We start from the raw sequence: 18,174 nt of genomic DNA on the forward strand, positions 1-18,174 counted from the left end.
TTGAACAGCTAAAATCGTTTAAAAAACTGAAAATTCAGCAATGTCACATTAAATCAAATGTGTTTTCTTTTGCTGGTAATTTAATTAATAAAAAACCCAAATATGAATAAAATTGACAAAATAGAATTCTAGGATCCTAATACTTCGTCATAGTTCATACTGAGAGCGTTCATGAAATATAATTTTTTTTATATCCGATCACCTCTGATGTAATACATCCTGGACCAAATATGGTGTAGATAAACTGAATATTTTGTTTAATGATGTGTGTTCTGTGTGTGTTCAGTAAATCTGACAGAAGACAATCAACAAGGTCAAAATCAGACAGACTATAAACATGAAGCGATCAGTACGTGGTCACGTCCTCTCTTCATCTCAGTAATACTGAACTGCGCTCTGGCTTTTACAGTTGCAGGTAGGTTTTATTTACCGTGTATTCCGAAGGCTCCTATACAACTAAAAATACAAACCTTTTACTCTGAGTGCTCGAATAGACTTAAGCATTGTCTGTGATAGTGTTAAAATTTTGACATACATAAAAAGTATTTAACTGTCAATGTAATCTTTTTTTTTTATTTATCCTTGTTATGTGCTAATTTGGTTACGGCTTACTTATTGTGCAGAATAAACCTTGTGTACACAATAACGGCACGTTTTATAAAATTAATAAATAAGTCAAACTGGGGCTTGTGATGAAATTTATGATAAATGAAAGTGTAAAAGCGATTGACATTTAAAGAAGACTTTATTCACTGTATGGTAATGCAAAGTCTTTAAAACGTTTGCACCTGTCAGATGTTTTACTTTAGCTGAAAATCTTAATGTCTTTTACGTCTTCATGTACGAGACATTTCATCACAAGTCCTGGTTTGACTTGAACACCTCTCAGGAGGTCATTGGTTATTTTATTTTATTAAAAATATGTTGTTGATCTTATACTTTTAAAACGTCTATACAGCGTTAATTTAGCTAAAAATGTGTTTTAAAAACACGTTTAAGTTCATTTTGTACTCAGTTTAAATCTTTTGTTTGTTTGTTTCTTTGTTTTAAAACATGATATATGACACTTTTTTTGTTTAACTTTTTTTATTTAAATGATTTATGTAACAATATTACTATATTGTTGTGTGATGTGGTTTAATAGCTTTATAGACTAATTAAAAGATGTTCACACTTCAATCTGGACTGATTCCAATTCCGTTACTGATGTTTCAGTGTTGACGGTGAGCTGCTGTGCAGGATCGAATTCCCTGCAAACTTCAAACTGTAATAAACAGCAGCTCAGTGGATCTCAGGTACATTTATTCCACTGTCAGTAATTTAGTAGATAATAATCTGTTCTTTTTCTTTAAAAGTCTCCCTGTAGTGTGTGCACATGAGTGTGTTGTGATTATGAATATGATAATGTAATAAATACACTCTGGATCTTTTACTATCTGAATCATTACATCCTTATGACTTTTCTGCAGATTTTCTTTCCACAAGCCGTGAAGCACGACACCTTCACCGTGGTTGTGTTTACTCAGCTCTCCCCCAAAGCCTAACAACCGCCTCTCCAAAACACTTTATGGTGGTTTTTTCTTACCCTTCTACAGGACTGTGGTGACGTCTGCACATCAACAGCAGCTCATGCAAACTACAATACAGACACATACTGCTTTCTCGTGCCCCTTTAATTTCATCAAATTTTTTAAGCTAAACTCAAACAGAATATCTGGTCAGAATAAACACCTTTAACTTGCAATAAATTGATATGTGTGATGGCTTTATTGCAGGTCTCTTTGTGCTTTTTTTGTAACCGGGTCATAAAATAATGTTGTAAATTAAATGTGTCTTACAAAAAACATCATGTCTAACACCTAAAGATGATGATTAAACATGCAGACCATCTTCAAGTGTTTCTCATTATCATTCACTCTTTAGTGCCTACAATTCAAACACTAACATACATAACTGCAACTTAAATTCTTAATTGAATGTCATAACACTTGACACAATAGAAGAGCCTAGTAATTTAATATTTGGTGTGTGTGAGATGTTTGTACAAGAAAATGTGGCTAAGAGTGTTAAAACACTTCATTTTGTTATCAATTACAAGTCAGTTTTTAGTTACCTTTTTTCTTATAATTTTCTTCTAATATTTTTTTATAAATATTTTAATTACAGGTGGAGAATGTTATTTCAAATACAAGAACCTTACTTTAAATTTATTTGGATATTGTGTCCAACACAGACGTGCAGTTCCTCAAATGTCCACTGAGGACGGCTCCAAAAATGAGTCAATCCTGAAAGACCCCTGTGTTAAAATGGCCAACTTTACGAAGAAATAATCATGCTTGCAGTAGATCTCCATAGCAATTTAATAAAATTTTATTTGCATAGTGTTTCTAACAATTTATTACTGTTGCAATGCAGCTTTACAGTATAAATTTTTTTAATGTAATTCATCAGTTACAATTATATTTAGCTATAAAAATATATCTATATAAATTAAATAAAGGTTCTGTCTTTATATTGGTCAGAACTCACTCTTTCCGTGATATCTTTATGTTTCATACATTGGAGGACAAGAAACCAGCCTGTCTGTCTGTCCAACCAGATTTTGTATTAGAATCACACAAAACTGACTGAACAGAATTTACTGAATCTCCTGCAGTCCTTAGATCTCTGCCTGAAGTTTAACCTGCACTATAAGTGAAATCAAAATGTTGAGTAAAAGCGATGGTATGAACAGTTATGCATTTAATAATCTATTTTAAAACAAGCTACGGTTGTTTTGCTGAATGTAAACAAACACCTGCACCAATAGATATTAATTAGAAAAGATAAAGTTCATATTTTCACTTTGGCTGAAATAACAGCGCTGAAGTGGTATAAGTGAATTTTAACACGCTGGAGTGGTTTTAAGACAAAACTTCATCTTTATCCTTTTATCTCCTTTTTCCATTTCTCATCTGTGATTCACTCTCCGATTACCGAACAGGGAGTGTATTTGTCTGACCACCAAAGAATTACAAAAGGCGTAAGATACTCAACACTACAGAATGTGATTTCTTTGTTAGACGGAGAGTTCTACCGTACAAAAAGACAGACAGACATGTATGTGGGCTTCAACCTAAAATAATAATAATATCATTGATTACATTATAGCATCAGATTATTTTTAGCTGGAAACTTTTAATTCTACAAACTCTTTAACCGCCAATGACGTGTACTAACACAAACTATTCATAATAAATGGCATGACCAACCTGAGTGACAGCACCATTGGAGCCCTCAAACGATTAGCTGTTTGCTATGGAACCATTGGAACAACTGGAATCATTGAAAGTTAACTTACAACAAAAATGTAGTAGTTGACATGGAATGACGTGGAGGATATCGATGACGGAGTTCGATCAATGCAAAGTAACATTAAAAATTTAATTAATGTAAGCCACCTTAACATTTTAGATACACTAAAGGTAAACTAGATAGCTTGTGGTAATTTACACCCATATGCAAATTTATGGATTAATTGGAGACAGATTCTGCCAAGACAACGACCAGAGCCTACAATTGAGCTTCAAAACTGCTCTTCAGGAACCCTTTGGGTGACATCATAGTGGATTTATTCAGTTCTTTTTTAAACAGACGATAGTTTCCTCCCACCTCTCACAACATACCAGTAGTTATAGTGACGTACATGAGGTAAGTAACCCTTAGGAGTGAATGAGTAGATGGATATATGTGTACATAAAGTCTTAAGATAGATGCATGGCCATGTTTTAGGCTGTATTCCCTCTTCACTCTGAAGTGGAAGAGGTTTTCCGGGACAGTATTTAAAGCCTGTGTTTTGTGAAACAGTTTGATACAATAGATATTTTGTCAATGTGTGATTTTATACAATAATAAAAGTTTCCATGAAAGTTTTCAGTATAAAATTATGTCTCATTCAGCACATCCAATTTAAATAAAACTGTAAGGTATGGTTTCTGTACAAATGCAGCTTTCTACCAAAATAGCTAAATGTCTCCTTAAATAATCTTGATCATTTTTAATGTTGTGTGCCAGTCTGAGTGTGTTTTATTTATTGTATACCAGACGCCTTCTCCTCGTTGTGGTGAGAGGATTTTAGAAAAATAAAAAGTTGTGGTCAGAGCAGTTCCGCTTTGTTTAACGCTCAGCGAGAACTGTTTCTTAACTGCAGCAGAGCGACTTCTGTCTGTCTTTATATACTTTAAAACTTCTTTCAAAGATGCTTGCTTTGAACAAAAAATATTTTCTAAACTAGAAGAGTACTAAGATTTATGTGTTTTTTTATTTTTTTATTTGTTAGATCTGCTTGTGTGCTGTGGAGCTGCAGAGAGTTTCACAGAGAAGTCGGTAGATTTGGGACAGAATGTGACTCTAAAGTGTGAGGTGTCTGTAAGAAATGTGCTCTGGTTCCTGATGAAGCCGTCAGAACCTCCAGTGTTTATATTACGCTCTTTCGCAAGTAAAACTTTAGACGCACAATACAGCGACCCGGGCTTCAGCAAGAGATTCTCAGTGCAATACAACAGCAGTTTATTTATACACAATATCGGTACGAATGAATTAGGAGTGTATTATTGTAATCAGTCTCAAACTGGTTCACCTCCTGTCATCAGCAGAGGAATCAGACTTTACATTCAGAATAACACCGCTGGTGAGTTTAAATACAATTGCACTATTGTACTGTAGTATCATTAAATGTTAGTGATTTTTTCTAATGATATATTTTTTTTTCATTTGTTTAAAATCATTATGGGAAACATAAACGTATCAAATTTCTTATAATTAACATTCAGCTATTAGCTTGTTTGAAGAGCCAAAATCGTTTGAAAAACTGAAAATTCAGATTATAAATTTTGAAATGTCACATTAAATTAAATGTGTTTTCTTTTGCTGGTAATTTAATTAATAAAAAAACCCAAACATGAATAAAATTGACAAAACAGAATTGTAGGATCCTAATACTTTGTAATACATCCTAGACCAAATATGGTGTAGATAAACTGAGTATTTTGTTTAATAATGTGTGTTCTTTATGTGTTCAGTAAATCTGACAGAAGACAATCAGCAGTTTCAGAATCAGACAGACTATGAGCGTGAAGCGATCAGTACGTGGTCACGTCCTCTCTTCATCTCAGTAATACTGATCTGCGCTCTGGCTTTTACAGTTGCAGGTAGGTTTTATTTACAGTGTATTCCGAAGGTTCCTATACAACTAAAAACACAAATCTTTTACCTCGAATAGACTTAGTCTGAAAAGTTTACATACATAAAAGTATTTTACTGTCAATGTAATCTTTTTACATTCAACTTAGTCATGTGCTAATTTGGTTACGGCTTACTTATTGTGCAGAATAAACCTTGTGTACACAATAACGGCACGCTTGATAGCATTTAATTACATTTGGAAGTTGAAAGTTAAAGTCAAACTGGGGCTTGTGATGAAATTTGTGGTGAATGAAAGTATAAAAGCGATTGACCTTTACAGAAGACTTTATTCACAGTATGTTAATGTGAAGTCTTCTTTAAAACATTTGCACCTTTCAGATGTTTTACTAAAGCTAAGTATCTTATCACCGCACTGTGCTTAAGCCTTCTGAAAATCTTTACGGCTTTTACACCTTCGTTTACCAGACATTTCATCACAAGTCCTGGTTTGACTTGAACACCTCTCGTCATAGGAGGTTAATGGTTATTTAATTTAATTAAAAATATGTTGTTGATTTAATCCTTTTAAAATGTCTATACAGCGTTAATTTTAGCTAAAAATGTGTTTTAATAAACGTTTAAGATCATTACAAACAAAAGAAAATTTGTTTTCAATTTTCTTTTGTTTGTTTTTGTTTGTTTGTTTATTTTAAAACATGATATATGACACTTTTTTTGTTTAACTTTTTTTATTTAAGTGATTCATGTAACAATATTACTATATTGTTGTGTGATGTGGTTTAATAGGTTTATAGATTAATTAAAAGATGTTACCACATCAATCTGGACTGATTCCAATTCCGTTACTGATGTTTCAGTGTTGACGGTGAGCTGCTGTGCAGGATCGAATTCCCTGCAAACTTCAAACTGTAATAAACAGCAGCTCAGTGGATCTCGGGTACATTTATTCCTCTGTCAGTAATTTAGTAGATAATAATCTGTTCTTTTTCTTTAAAAGTCTCCCTGTAGTGTGTGCACATGAGTGTGTTGTGATTATGAATATGATAATGTAATAAATACACTCTGGATCGTTTACTATCCAAATCATCACATCCTCATGACTTTTCTGTTTTTCTGCAGATTTTCTTTCCACAAGCCGTGAAGCACGACACCTTCACCGTGGTCGAGTTTACTCAGCTCCCCCCCGAAGCCTAACAACCGCCTCTCCAAAACACTTTATGTTGTTTTTTTTTAACTTTTCTTGCAGTTCTCTTTGTGCTGTTTTTTTGTAACCAGGTCATAACATAATGTTGTAAATTAAAGGTGTCTTACAAAAAACATCATGTCTAACACGTAAAGATGATGATTAAACATGTACACCATCTTCAAGTGTTTCTCATTATCATTCTCCCTTTAGTGCCTACAATTCAAACACTAACATGTATAACCAGGTGTAGCTCAGTGGTTAAGGCATTGGACTACGTTTCGGAAGATCCCAGGTTCAAACCCCACAACCACTAAGTTGCCACTGTTGGGCCCTTGAGCGCGGCCCTTAACCCTCAACTGCTCAGATGTGTAATGAGATAAAAAAAAAAAAGTAAGTCGCTCTGGATAAGAGCGTCTGCCAAATGCCTAAATGTAAATGTAAATAACTGCAACTTAAATTCCGAATCGAATGTCATAACACTTGGTGACCACTAGAGGATCTTAGTGATTTAATATTCAGTGTGTGTAAGATGTTTGTACAGGAAAATATTGCTGAGAGTGTTAATAAACTCAAGTGTGCAACCAGTGACAATTCAGTGATAAACCTATTTCCAGTTACCTTTTCTACTTTTAACTCAGTTTCAAGCAGGTGTAGAATGTTATTTTAAATACAAGAACCTTCCTTCAAATTTATTTGGAAAATGAGTTTTGCGTGATAAAATTGTGTTGCCGTGAATTTTTTTTATAAAGACTATGCAATCTTTGATGGTGACATTATAGCGCATAACACTAGGCTTTCAGTTCAGGTATTTTTCACGCCCTCACCTCGGGCTGCTGTTGAAGTTTTTACTCCAACGACCTGTGTTTTATGTCATAGAGGTGCTTCACATTAGTGCTTTTTTTGGCACAGTCTCAGAACAAATGAGATTGACAGCTTTAAAACTTTCTGCAGGAAGAATAAATATACTTTGATTTGTCCAATCATCTTAAAAGGGAGTGCTAGATGCTGCGACATAATCTGGCACTCAACTGCTCATAACTTTACTTCTACTCGACATTTTGATTGAATTTGTGAGGCAAAACAAGAAGCGCTGCATGCTACATGATACTCGGTACTCGTAAACAAAATCTTGTTCATTTTTCAAGTCAGAATTTATTTAAAAAAGTTTGCTTGTCTTACTCACACTAACAAACGTTGTTACTCGCAATCCGAGGTTTTACAGCATTTATAAAGATGAGCCCAATGCAGAAGTGCCAAAAAGTACATTTTCTCAAATGTCCACTAGAGGCTGACTCCAAATCTGAATCAATTCCCATCGTTAAAATGGACAACTAATCATGTTTGAAACAGACCTCCATAGCTATTCAATTCAATTTAATTCTTTAATTTTTTCTATTAATGGATAATTGTCACAATGCAGCTTTACAGAAAAAAATATATATTTATATAAGGTATTGTTGTTAGTCTTTCAGCTGCTCCCATTGAGGGGTCACCACAGTATCACCATCTGATCCACAATCCAACTTAGCACAGGGATTTCCTCCCTGAAACAGCACTTTAACTTCATCCAGGGTTTTCATATTGGGTATGAATTGAACCCAGGCCTTTCACATGGCAGGCAATTGATTGATTGATGTAAGGGATAAATGTGGGTGTATTTAAGGCTGTATTCCCACTTCACTCTGGGATTCCCAGTGTTTCCAGTGAAGGATAGACTTCGGATCCACCATGACGCTGACCAGGATTTTCAGGACGGCGTTTAAAGCCTGTGTTTTGTGAAACAGTGTAATTCAATAGTTATCTTGTCAATCTGACAAAACTTTATGCAATAATAAAAATTTCCATAAAGTTTCCAGTATAAAACTATAGATGTCTCATACAGTACAAGTATGGTATATGTAAAAGTGCAGCTTTTTACAAAAATAACTAAATGTCTCCTTAAATAATCTTGATCATTTTTAATGTTGTGTACTGAGTGTATTTTCTTTATTGTACACCAGACGACTTCTCCTCGCCGTGTGAAGGGGATTTTAGAAAAAAAAAGTTGTGGTCAGAGCACTTCTGCTTTGTTTAACGCTCAGCGAGAACTGTTTCTTGACTGCAGCAGAGCGACTTCTGAGTGTTACGAGATTGAGAAGAGCGTTCCAGGTGCAGCATGAGGATCATCCAACTTCACTTCTGTAAGCAATATTAACATATTATCAGTTTACCACATAGTTTCTATACTTTAAAACTTTTTTCAAAGATGCTTGCTTAATTTGAACAACAAATGGTTTCTAAACCAGCAGAGTACTAGGATTTTTTTATTTATTTGTTAGATCTCCTTGTGTGCTGTGGAGCTGCAGAGAGTTTCACAGAGAAGTCGGTAGATTTGGGACAAAATGTGACTCTAAAGTGTGAGGTGTCTGTAAGAAATGTGCTCTGGTTCCTGATGAAGCCGTCAGAACCTCCAGTGTTTATATTACGCTCTTTCTCAAGTAAAACTTTAGACCCACAATACAGCGACCCGGCCTTCAGCAAGAGATTCTCAGTGCAATACAACAGCAGTTTATTTATACACAATATCAGTACTAATGAATTAGGAGTGTATTATTGTAATCAGTCTCAAACTGGTTCACCTCCTGTCATCAGCAGAGGAATCAGACTTTACATCCAGAATAACACCGCTGGTAAGTTTAAAGCCAATGGTATTATTGTACTGTAGTATCATTAAATGTTAGTGATTTTTTTCTAATGTATTCGTGTAATCAGTGGTTTTCAAAGTGGAGCCTGATATATTTTTTTCATTTGGTTAAATAGATGGAAATCATAACATTATCAAATTTATTATAATTGACATTCAGCTATTAGGTTGTTTGAACAGCTATAATCTTTTAAAAAACATTGCAAAATCAACAATGTTACATTAAATCAAATGTGTTTTCTTTTGCTGGTACCCAAATATGAATAAAATTGACAAAATAGAATCTTAGGATCCTTATACTTCATCATACTTCAACAGAGCGTCTGTGGAATTTAATTTTTTATACTGTATCAGATCACCTCTGATATAATACATTCTGGACCAAATATGGTGTAGATAAACTGACTATATTGTTTAATGATGTGTGTTCTGTGTGTGTTCAGTAAATCTGACAGAAGACAATCAGCAAGTTCAGAATCACACAGACTGTAAACATGAAGCGATCAGTACGTGGTCACGTCCTCTCTTCATCTCAGTAATACTGAACTGCACTCTGGCTTTTACAGTTGCAGGTAGGTTTTATTTACCGTGTATTCTGAAGGCTCCTGTACAAAAACACAAATCTTTTACTCTGAGTGCTCGAATAGACTTAAGCATTGTCTGTGATAGTGTTAAAAAGTTTACATACATAAAGGTATTTTACTGTCAATGTAATCTTTTTACATTCATCTTAGTCATGTGTTAGTTTGGTTATGGCTTACTTATTGTGCAGAATAAACCTTGTGTACACAATAACAGCATGTTTGATAAAATATAATTACATTTGAAAGTTAAAGTCAAACTGAGATAGGATGTAATTTATGGTGAGGTCATAGCTGTGATAAAACATTTGAACAGTGGTTTAGATTGGCGTGGACTTTCTTGAACATTCAGCAAGTGGAACACCTGATCCTTAAAAAATCGATAGATAACATGTTGGACTTGTGGAAGAGACACATTTGTCTGTGTGAACTGTACACACAGTTATTTACCAAAAGCACTTGCGCCTTACAGGAACTCAGCTGTGAGTTATTGCCACATCCCCAGTAGAGTCCTGGCCTCACTCCAAGCCATTTCCACATGTTTGGGTCATTAAAGGAGTTCCTAGGAGGCCAGGGTTTCAGACATGAAGCAGGAGGCCCGATCATGGCTCCTCCTGACTACTAAGAAAACTTTCTACCTTGTGGGTATCTAAGCACTAGTGAAACACTGGGATAAGTGCTTAGATACCCTCAAGTGAAACACTGGGATTATATACTGTAAGGAAATAAAGGGAGTTTTTTTTTATTATTCTTCCCAATTACAGTAAAATCTCAGTTTGACTTGACAAATGTCCCCCATATTATTAATAGTTATTGACACACATGCTTTATTAATGTGTAGAATAAGAACAAGGTCCTTATAAAGTCCTGATAATTTTTTTATGTGTTAGTTCTTATAGTTCATCACTGTAAAAAATCTCAGAAAACTCAAGCACACCCTCCAGATCCTGGTCTACAGCCGCAACAGCACGATATCAGTCCTCTGGTAGGTCAACTTCTCTTTGTTTTTGAAAAGAGTACTTATGTCGATTCCCATCTCTGCGTGCATGGTCTCTGTGTGCATGTCCTCCCCGTGCTTGGTGGGTTTCCTCCATGTACTCCGGTTTCCTCCCACAGTCAAAAGACCTGCAGATTAGGCTAATTGGTGTTCCCAAATTGGCCATACTATGGGTGTGAGTGTGTAAGTAATTGTATTTGTGCCCTGTGATGAATAGGCACCCTGTCTAGGGTGTACCCAGCCTTGTGCCCTATGCTTCCTGGGCTAGGCTCCAGGCCCCCCGCAACCCTGAATACAGTATAAAGCGGTATAGATGATCAGTGAATGAGTGAGTGAGGGACATTCAGCCCTGGTCATTAAAAAAATAATAGAAAAAAATAATCAAAAATTAAATTTCACGTGTTTAAAAAAAAAAATCACAGAATGTGTTAAAGTCTCCCTTGGACTCCCTTTATGAGTGTCATTTATTGTAATAAATGAGTTATACAGTATACAGTTGATAACATATGCTGTGTAGACTATACTCTGTATACTCTACGCTCAGTATACACTACTCAAAGAAGTGTATGTCCTACGCAGGGCACCCTACACATGCTGCTCTGTTAAAGAATGAAACTTAATGTTATAAAGAAATTTATATATAAAAAACAACAAAAAAAAAAAAACAATTGTATATACAAATTTAAATTTGAATTCAAATTTTATTTGTGACATACAGTACACAGTCATACACAGTACAATATGCAGTAAAATGCTTGTACGACCGCCGGTGACCTTAAAAAGAAAAGAAAAACTATATATAAGGAATAAATATTAATAAAAAGAAATGAAATACAAAAGAAAATAAATGTAACTAGTAAAATAAACAAACTGTACAAATAAGGGCATAATAAAAATATAACAAAATTACTGTGATCTTATCAAGGATAAAAAAAAATTATTTTATGTTTAAGTGGTAAAAAATAGAAAATTTTTTATTTCTTTGGTGTGGTGTCTTTACAGCACAGCAATGTAAATACAGCACTGTGGTATAGGTACCAAACACAGTTCCCTCCAAAAGTATTAAAACAAAAGTGCCAGTTCATTTGTTTCTCATATACAGTACACTAAAGACAGCTGGGTTGAAGATCAAAGGCTCACTATGAGATTAAACTCAATTTAAATCATGGAACCTTTGATAGCAGACCACCCAGTGTGTAGGCAAGTAAAAATATCAGAAATTAGAGTTTTAAAGACCGTTAATGTGCTTAACACTTCGGTTATATACTTTGATTATACTTGGTTGCAAACTTGTTGCTTGCCACAGCTACATCTAGCCAGCAACCCACGCATGTCACCAAACCATTGAATGGAATTTTCTGGCATGTACCGCAGCTTCTTTCAGTTGGTTTTTTTTTTTTAGTTTCTCCACTTCATGAAGTGAAATGCTGTTTATCTGGGTTGAGGTCTGCTGATGGCTTATCCCGTCAAAACCGTTCCATTTTTCTTTTTTTACCCATAATGAAGTGTTGTGTTGTTTAGGAGTGTTTTGTGTTGTACTGTGTTTTGGGTAGTTTTCTAGCTGCATGACAAAGTTCCTTCCAATTAGACCAGAATCATTTCACTGCTAATTGTCAGACAGAATGTTTCTGTCGATTTCTGAATTCATTCAGCTGTTCCATCATGAGTTCCATTATCAATAAAGATTAGTGAGAATGTTCCAGAAGCAGACAATGCAAGCCCAAGCTCTGACACTACCTCCACCATGCTTCACCGTCAGCCCATAGGTTCTGAATTATAAGCAGGCCCTTATATCACTTTGGTTGAGTTTTATTTTGGATCCAGAGCTTTCAAGGCTCATCTCTATTTCTTTGTGAATTCCAATCTGGCAGCAGTAAAGTGTTTTTCCACCTTCTTCTGATTGTGTGGGATCATAGATGCCTACGATTAACTAATGTCACTGTAATTAATATAGAAGCCAATACATGTTCTAATATTTTTGATCACTTTAAAAATGGACTGGTTTCCAAAACAAAATGCTATTTTGTAATTTGTTAAATCCACAAGTTAATATTAAAAAATCAGAAATTCCGAATCCCACATTTATCTTGTCACTTGTCATTCCAGTGATTTCAAAGTGTAGTTTGATTTATGAATGTACATACGTAGGTGTGTTTACCATTTGAATACTTTTACAGTACATATGAATTTACTGCATTTGTTATGTTGTGATCATTAATCTAGTCATTCTTTTTAGTATGCGCAGGTGCAGAACAGCGCTACAAACGACGTCGTGGTGACTGACGTCAATAGCACATATGTTCTTCTGCAGCACCCGAACCCATGCTCAGAGTGACCCTCTGCAGGAGAGTGACCTCAGACGTCATCACGTGGACTTAATATAATGTTTCATCATATCCATGAAGGGGCTTCATTTCTTCAAGTGCCGATCTCTGATGGGCGATTCACAAAAGATTCATTTGTAAAATGAGATGAATCGATACACAGGCATAAACATTGTTTTAACAATTTTTATCAGCTAAAGGGTTTTTCTAGATGCTGTTAGAGTTGCGGACTTAAACACAAACTGCTGAAGTTAAATGATTTGAACCCTTAAAGCAAATTAAGTTATTAGACTGAAGTGTTTCAAAATATCTGGTCAGTGACTATGATTTCCACTACTGTTTCTTCTATCAAGACTTTTTATCGTTGTCCATCGTCTTGCTGGCTGAGCAGTTCCCATGATGTTTCAGTCCAAATACTAAGGTACGGTTAGTTTACACATCTTGTATTAAAGTTACTGTGCAATACAATAAAGTTTAATATAATCTGTTTAAATTATATCCCGCCTGAATGTTCACGTTGTTAAACTGATTAGTTGTTTAAGTTCTCACTTTTCATCTATCACAAGCCACATGATGATTAAATATCTGTATGTCAAAAATAAGAAAATGAGCTAGGGGGTGAAATGTAGCTACATACCAATACTCAGTGGTTTCATGACACAATAGGACATCAGTATACTGTAGCTTGTTAGATACATTTAGCCACATAGCTTAGGTGTAAAACCATGATGGCAGTTGATTAATTATTTATTTTTTTATTTTTTATTTTTTAACAGGCTTGTATCAAAGCTTATGCCAAAAAATTATTGACACAAAGTATACATATGCACCACATTCTATAACTTTTATAAAGGGCAAACAATTAATTTCCTCTCAAGTCTAAGAGACAGGTACTGACACTCTGAGAAAATCTGTTTAGACATCCATAGTGTGCAGCATGCTCAACTTCTTCAGATGGTTTCTCTTTTCCTCTTGTCTGCGGTTTTGCACATTTAGCACTGGCTTAGATTATGATAACAAGGCAAACTGGCCTGAGAGGAAGAAGTCTTTAAAGACGTCTATGGGAAAAAAAAAGTGTGATTTGTCTTTTTTTTTCATAATAATCTACATAGTTTCCTGTATCATCTAGTTTATTATCATTACTGTTCACTGCATATTATTTAAGTAAAAAAAGAAAAAAGGTTTATTATCAGATTCATTGTTAAAAGGTTTCTCACTCCGACAGCAGACATTTGACCCACAGCTTCCTGATACTCATGAAAAACATCACGGTCATGTGCATTAACCTCAGCATGTACACGGTGTGTGTGTTGTTTGTGGGTGTGTATCTCAGCTCTGAAACTGGTTTGGTCCAGCTTACAGTCAGTATGAACACACTGCTCTGGAGTCATTAAATGAAACTAATAGCAGTTTCTTACTTTTTGCTAATGGACAAAATTAGAAGTGATGACTTGCTGGAAAGTTCATAATTTCATCAAGATCAGCGTAAAACTGGAACATAGGTTTAATGCTACGGTCATGTTGGCATCACACACCCAACTTCCTTTTTTACAATAAACACCACATGTGACAGTGACAGGAGACTTTATTTAGTAATAAGTGACATTTGCTCAGATTTAAGGCTCTACTTTCACATTTCTCAGGAAAACATATGATGGATACAGGAAAAGACTGTACCAGGGGATAGAAAGATGCAGTTAACCATTTGAGAATGTCACATTAAATCACTAAACATTTTCATAAAATATCTACTTCTTAAAAGAGTACAAACCATGAGATCACCATGACATGTCAGACTTGAGATTGTCAAGCTTGAACAATCAGGAACATGACAGAATGCACAGTTAGTTATTCCATGCAGATCTTCTGATTGCTCATCCGGCAGACTGGAATGCTCGGAAGGTTTTAGAAGGTGAAAATGATGACAGACACCAACATGACCTTGAGCCACACCATGATGTTGAACACTACCGGGTATACAAAGTTGTACTTGTAGCCCATGTTGTCAAGGGCTTCTCGGGTTACTCAGGAGACAAACAAGTCAATCAAAAGGTTTGGTAAAGCTTAGTGTCATTATAAACCTCTTGAGAAATTAACCTCATAAATTTTAAACAGGTCTAAAAACTGAGCAGAGATTATGGCACTAAGTTACATCTTTACATCTGACTTGTACAAATACTGTACTGAACATTTCTGTGACTCACATTCAGGCAAAAGGTAGGACATGCATTTTTCATAGTAAAATTCATGTGCTAATTCACGCACCACACATTGAATAATGTGCATCTCTGTAGTCTCAGTGAATGACAGTTGTAACAAGCACATGCAAGCGTCTTTAGGCATGTCTTATTATAACCCTCATTTAGGTCAGCTTTGGTGTGGGTTTTACATTTTAATGTTTATAGAAGATGAAACAATGAGAAATGTAAGTGCGCTTGTTTTGTGCGTGATGTGAACTCTCTCTGTGGTTGAGCATGCTCTGACCATACCTTCCTATTCGCAGCTCCTGTAACTAGCCACTTCCTATTTGCGGGGGAACTTTGGTGTGTTTGTGCTTCTTGACTTTCACCAGCTCAGCTCTATATGCATGTAGAACATTTTCAAAACTCCACTTGGCAAAATATCCACGAACCAGCTACTACTTCTAAAGATATAACAGGAAAGTGCGATACACTTGGCAGGACACATGAACGATCCGAGTCAGTTTGTCATTGTGCCACAATGTTTATTCTAAAAGTGACAAAAGAATGTATAGATGTTTTATGCATCCCAATTATGTCAAAACCACTAAAACAAAAACATTTAAAAAAAAAAACGGAATGGTTACAAAAATCCCCATAGTGGTGCGCCTTGATGTAATAAACTTTAAACACCCTAGTCGTTATTCACCACTTCACAAGATAAACACATAATGCCACTGGTTGAGAAGCCTCAATAAACACATTTACTAGTCAACTTGTGTTGGTGTTGTGCTGCTTCAAGCCAAAAAATCTTAACAGCGTTTATATCTTCTGCATTATGACTGTGGACTTTTACTATTTTATTAGCCTTGGTCCAGCACCAAATGCAGGTCAGGGAGCTCAGTGTGGATGATGCCGACAGCCTGCATGGCGCTGTTCCAAACCAGGCCTTCTTCATTGAGGAGCTGATGTGACAGGACCATTACAGGTCCTGCATGATGTGAGCACCGAGGTACCAGAAGCTGTCCACTCTCTCCACAGAGGTATTGTAGATGTTCCTCTCCTGGTGTGTGCAAATGTCCACTCTAAACTCCACGTAGCTCTTCTCATTTTCAGAGGTGTCAAGTAACGAAGTACAAATACTTCGTTACCTTACTTAAGTGGAAATTTTGGGTATCTATACTTTACTGGAGTAATTATTTTTCAGCTGACTTTTTCCTTCTACTCCTTACATTTTCACGTAATTATCTGTACTTTCTACTCCTTACATTTTCACGTAATTATCTGTACTTTCTACTCCTTACATGTTAAAAATAGCTTTGTTACTCCTATTTTACTTCAGCTCGTCATTCAAAAAAAACAAACAAAAAAAACAACATCCGGATAAATCGCGCCATCTGGATGGAACGAATTTGATTGTGGTTGGATGAGAAGTAAAAACATACCATTCAGACACCCTATTGGTTGGTATTGGTACATTTTCGGTTGATAAGATTGTGATAAGTAGACAAAGATGTCCGTGATAGAGACTCAAGATTCGAGCGTCATATCACAAGGCGAGCGAGGAAGGGAACAGCACCAGGAAGGTAACAGGAATGATATATATATATATATATATATTTATATATATAATTTTTTTATGATTAATCACTTGGATTAATCATTCATTCTGACAGCACTAATGTTTATTGTAGACAATCATACAGGGGTAATTGTTACTAAGCCTGCCCTGGGTGCACTAATTTTTATATGTGTTGCCCTCACAGATTCCTGCAGCTAAGCATGGATGACATTTACATTCCATAGAGGTTACCGATGACGCGCCTCTGAAGTTTGACTTTTTGCACTATTAAAATACTTATAGGCAACTAGTTATCATATCTTCTTCTCCATGAAACATGTAATGCTCAGTAGTACACATATATGATTCTTTAATGTATTTGCATTGCCATTAAAAAATACAACAAAAAAACAACAACACATTTTTCTTTTTTTTTTATGAGGTGTTAGTGCAGTATATAGGCCCGTGGCACAGCCTAAGCTTTTATCCTTAATGCTTTTTCCCCTCACATTACTTTTACTTTTATACTTTAAGTAGTTTTGAAACCAGTACTTTTACACTTTTACTTGAGTAAAAAGCTTGAGTTGATACTTCAACTTCTAAATAAGTCTTTTTAAACCCTAGTATCTATACTTCTACCCAAGTAATGAATGTGAATACTTTTGACACATGCTCATTTTAATTAAAGATCAATCAGCAAACTTGATGGTGGTGGAGTTGTTAATGGCCACACAGTCATACATGCACAGTGAGTACAGCAGGGGACTCACAACACCCTGGGGCTCCAGGATTGAGGGTGAGGGAAGCTAAGACACGTTTGCCCTACCATACCATCTGTAGTCTGCCAGTGAGGAAGTTGGAAATCCACTGACACTAAGGTGGGCTGAGTCCCAGGTCCTCCAGTGTGTGGAAGGAATTATAGCATTTAAACCTGAACTATAGTCTACAAAAAAAGCAGTTTAAAATAATCTCCACTCTTAGTATCTAGGTGACTTAGTGTTGTTTGTAGAAGCTGTGAGATGGATCATTGGTTGTTCGATTTTGGACAGTATGCAAATTGTAGTGGGTCCATTAAATCAGTCTCTGACCAGCCTTTCAAAACACTTCATCAACTGAGGTCAGGGCTACAGGGCGAGAGTCATTAATGCAAGCAGGATGAGGTTTCTTTAGGACAGTAAAAATAATGGACTGTTAAACGCATGTGATGATTACGTGATGCTCTCAGATAAATATTTTTTTTCTATGCTGACATTCTTAATCTGTCTGCTATTAGCTATTAATATTACCAGCACTTTTAGTATCACTAGCACTGTTATCGCTCTTTGCTGCAGCCTCAAAGCAAGTGTAGAAGGTGTTTAAGTCTTTTACAAGAGACATGTCTGTGTCCATCTTTCAGAATATTGATGAACATGGACGTGTCTCTCGTGGAAGGAGTCACATGTTGGAGCTTTCGCTCTAGTTTCCTCCTGGAGCACTGT

The 18,174-nt window shown here is 35.6% G+C and overlaps 1 protein-coding gene and 1 long non-coding RNA gene across 2 annotated transcripts; both read left to right on the forward strand.

The window, feature by feature from the left end:
• Nucleotides 1-208: 208 nt before the first annotated feature.
• LOC128518281 (uncharacterized) lies at nucleotides 209-1,967 on the forward strand. Its single transcript, XR_008357708.1, has 3 exons — nucleotides 209-415; nucleotides 1,216-1,295; nucleotides 1,470-1,967. It is a non-coding gene; the product is annotated as an uncharacterized LOC128518281 (long non-coding RNA).
• Nucleotides 1,968-8,392: 6,425 nt separating this feature from the next.
• On the forward strand, nucleotides 8,393-13,450 carry LOC128518278 (uncharacterized). Its single transcript, XM_053491313.1, has 5 exons — nucleotides 8,393-8,550; nucleotides 8,689-9,039; nucleotides 9,497-9,625; nucleotides 10,525-10,619; nucleotides 12,868-13,450. The coding sequence occupies exons 1-5, from the start codon at nucleotides 8,526-8,528 to the stop codon at nucleotides 12,964-12,966; spliced, it is 699 nt and encodes a 232-aa protein (XP_053347288.1). The 5' UTR covers nucleotides 8,393-8,525; the 3' UTR covers nucleotides 12,967-13,450.
• Nucleotides 13,451-18,174: the final 4,724 nt, after the last annotated feature.

Source organism: Clarias gariepinus, chromosome 3 (assembly GCF_024256425.1).
Source record: "Clarias gariepinus isolate MV-2021 ecotype Netherlands chromosome 3, CGAR_prim_01v2, whole genome shotgun sequence".
Taxonomy (NCBI): Eukaryota; Metazoa; Chordata; class Actinopteri; order Siluriformes; family Clariidae; genus Clarias; species Clarias gariepinus.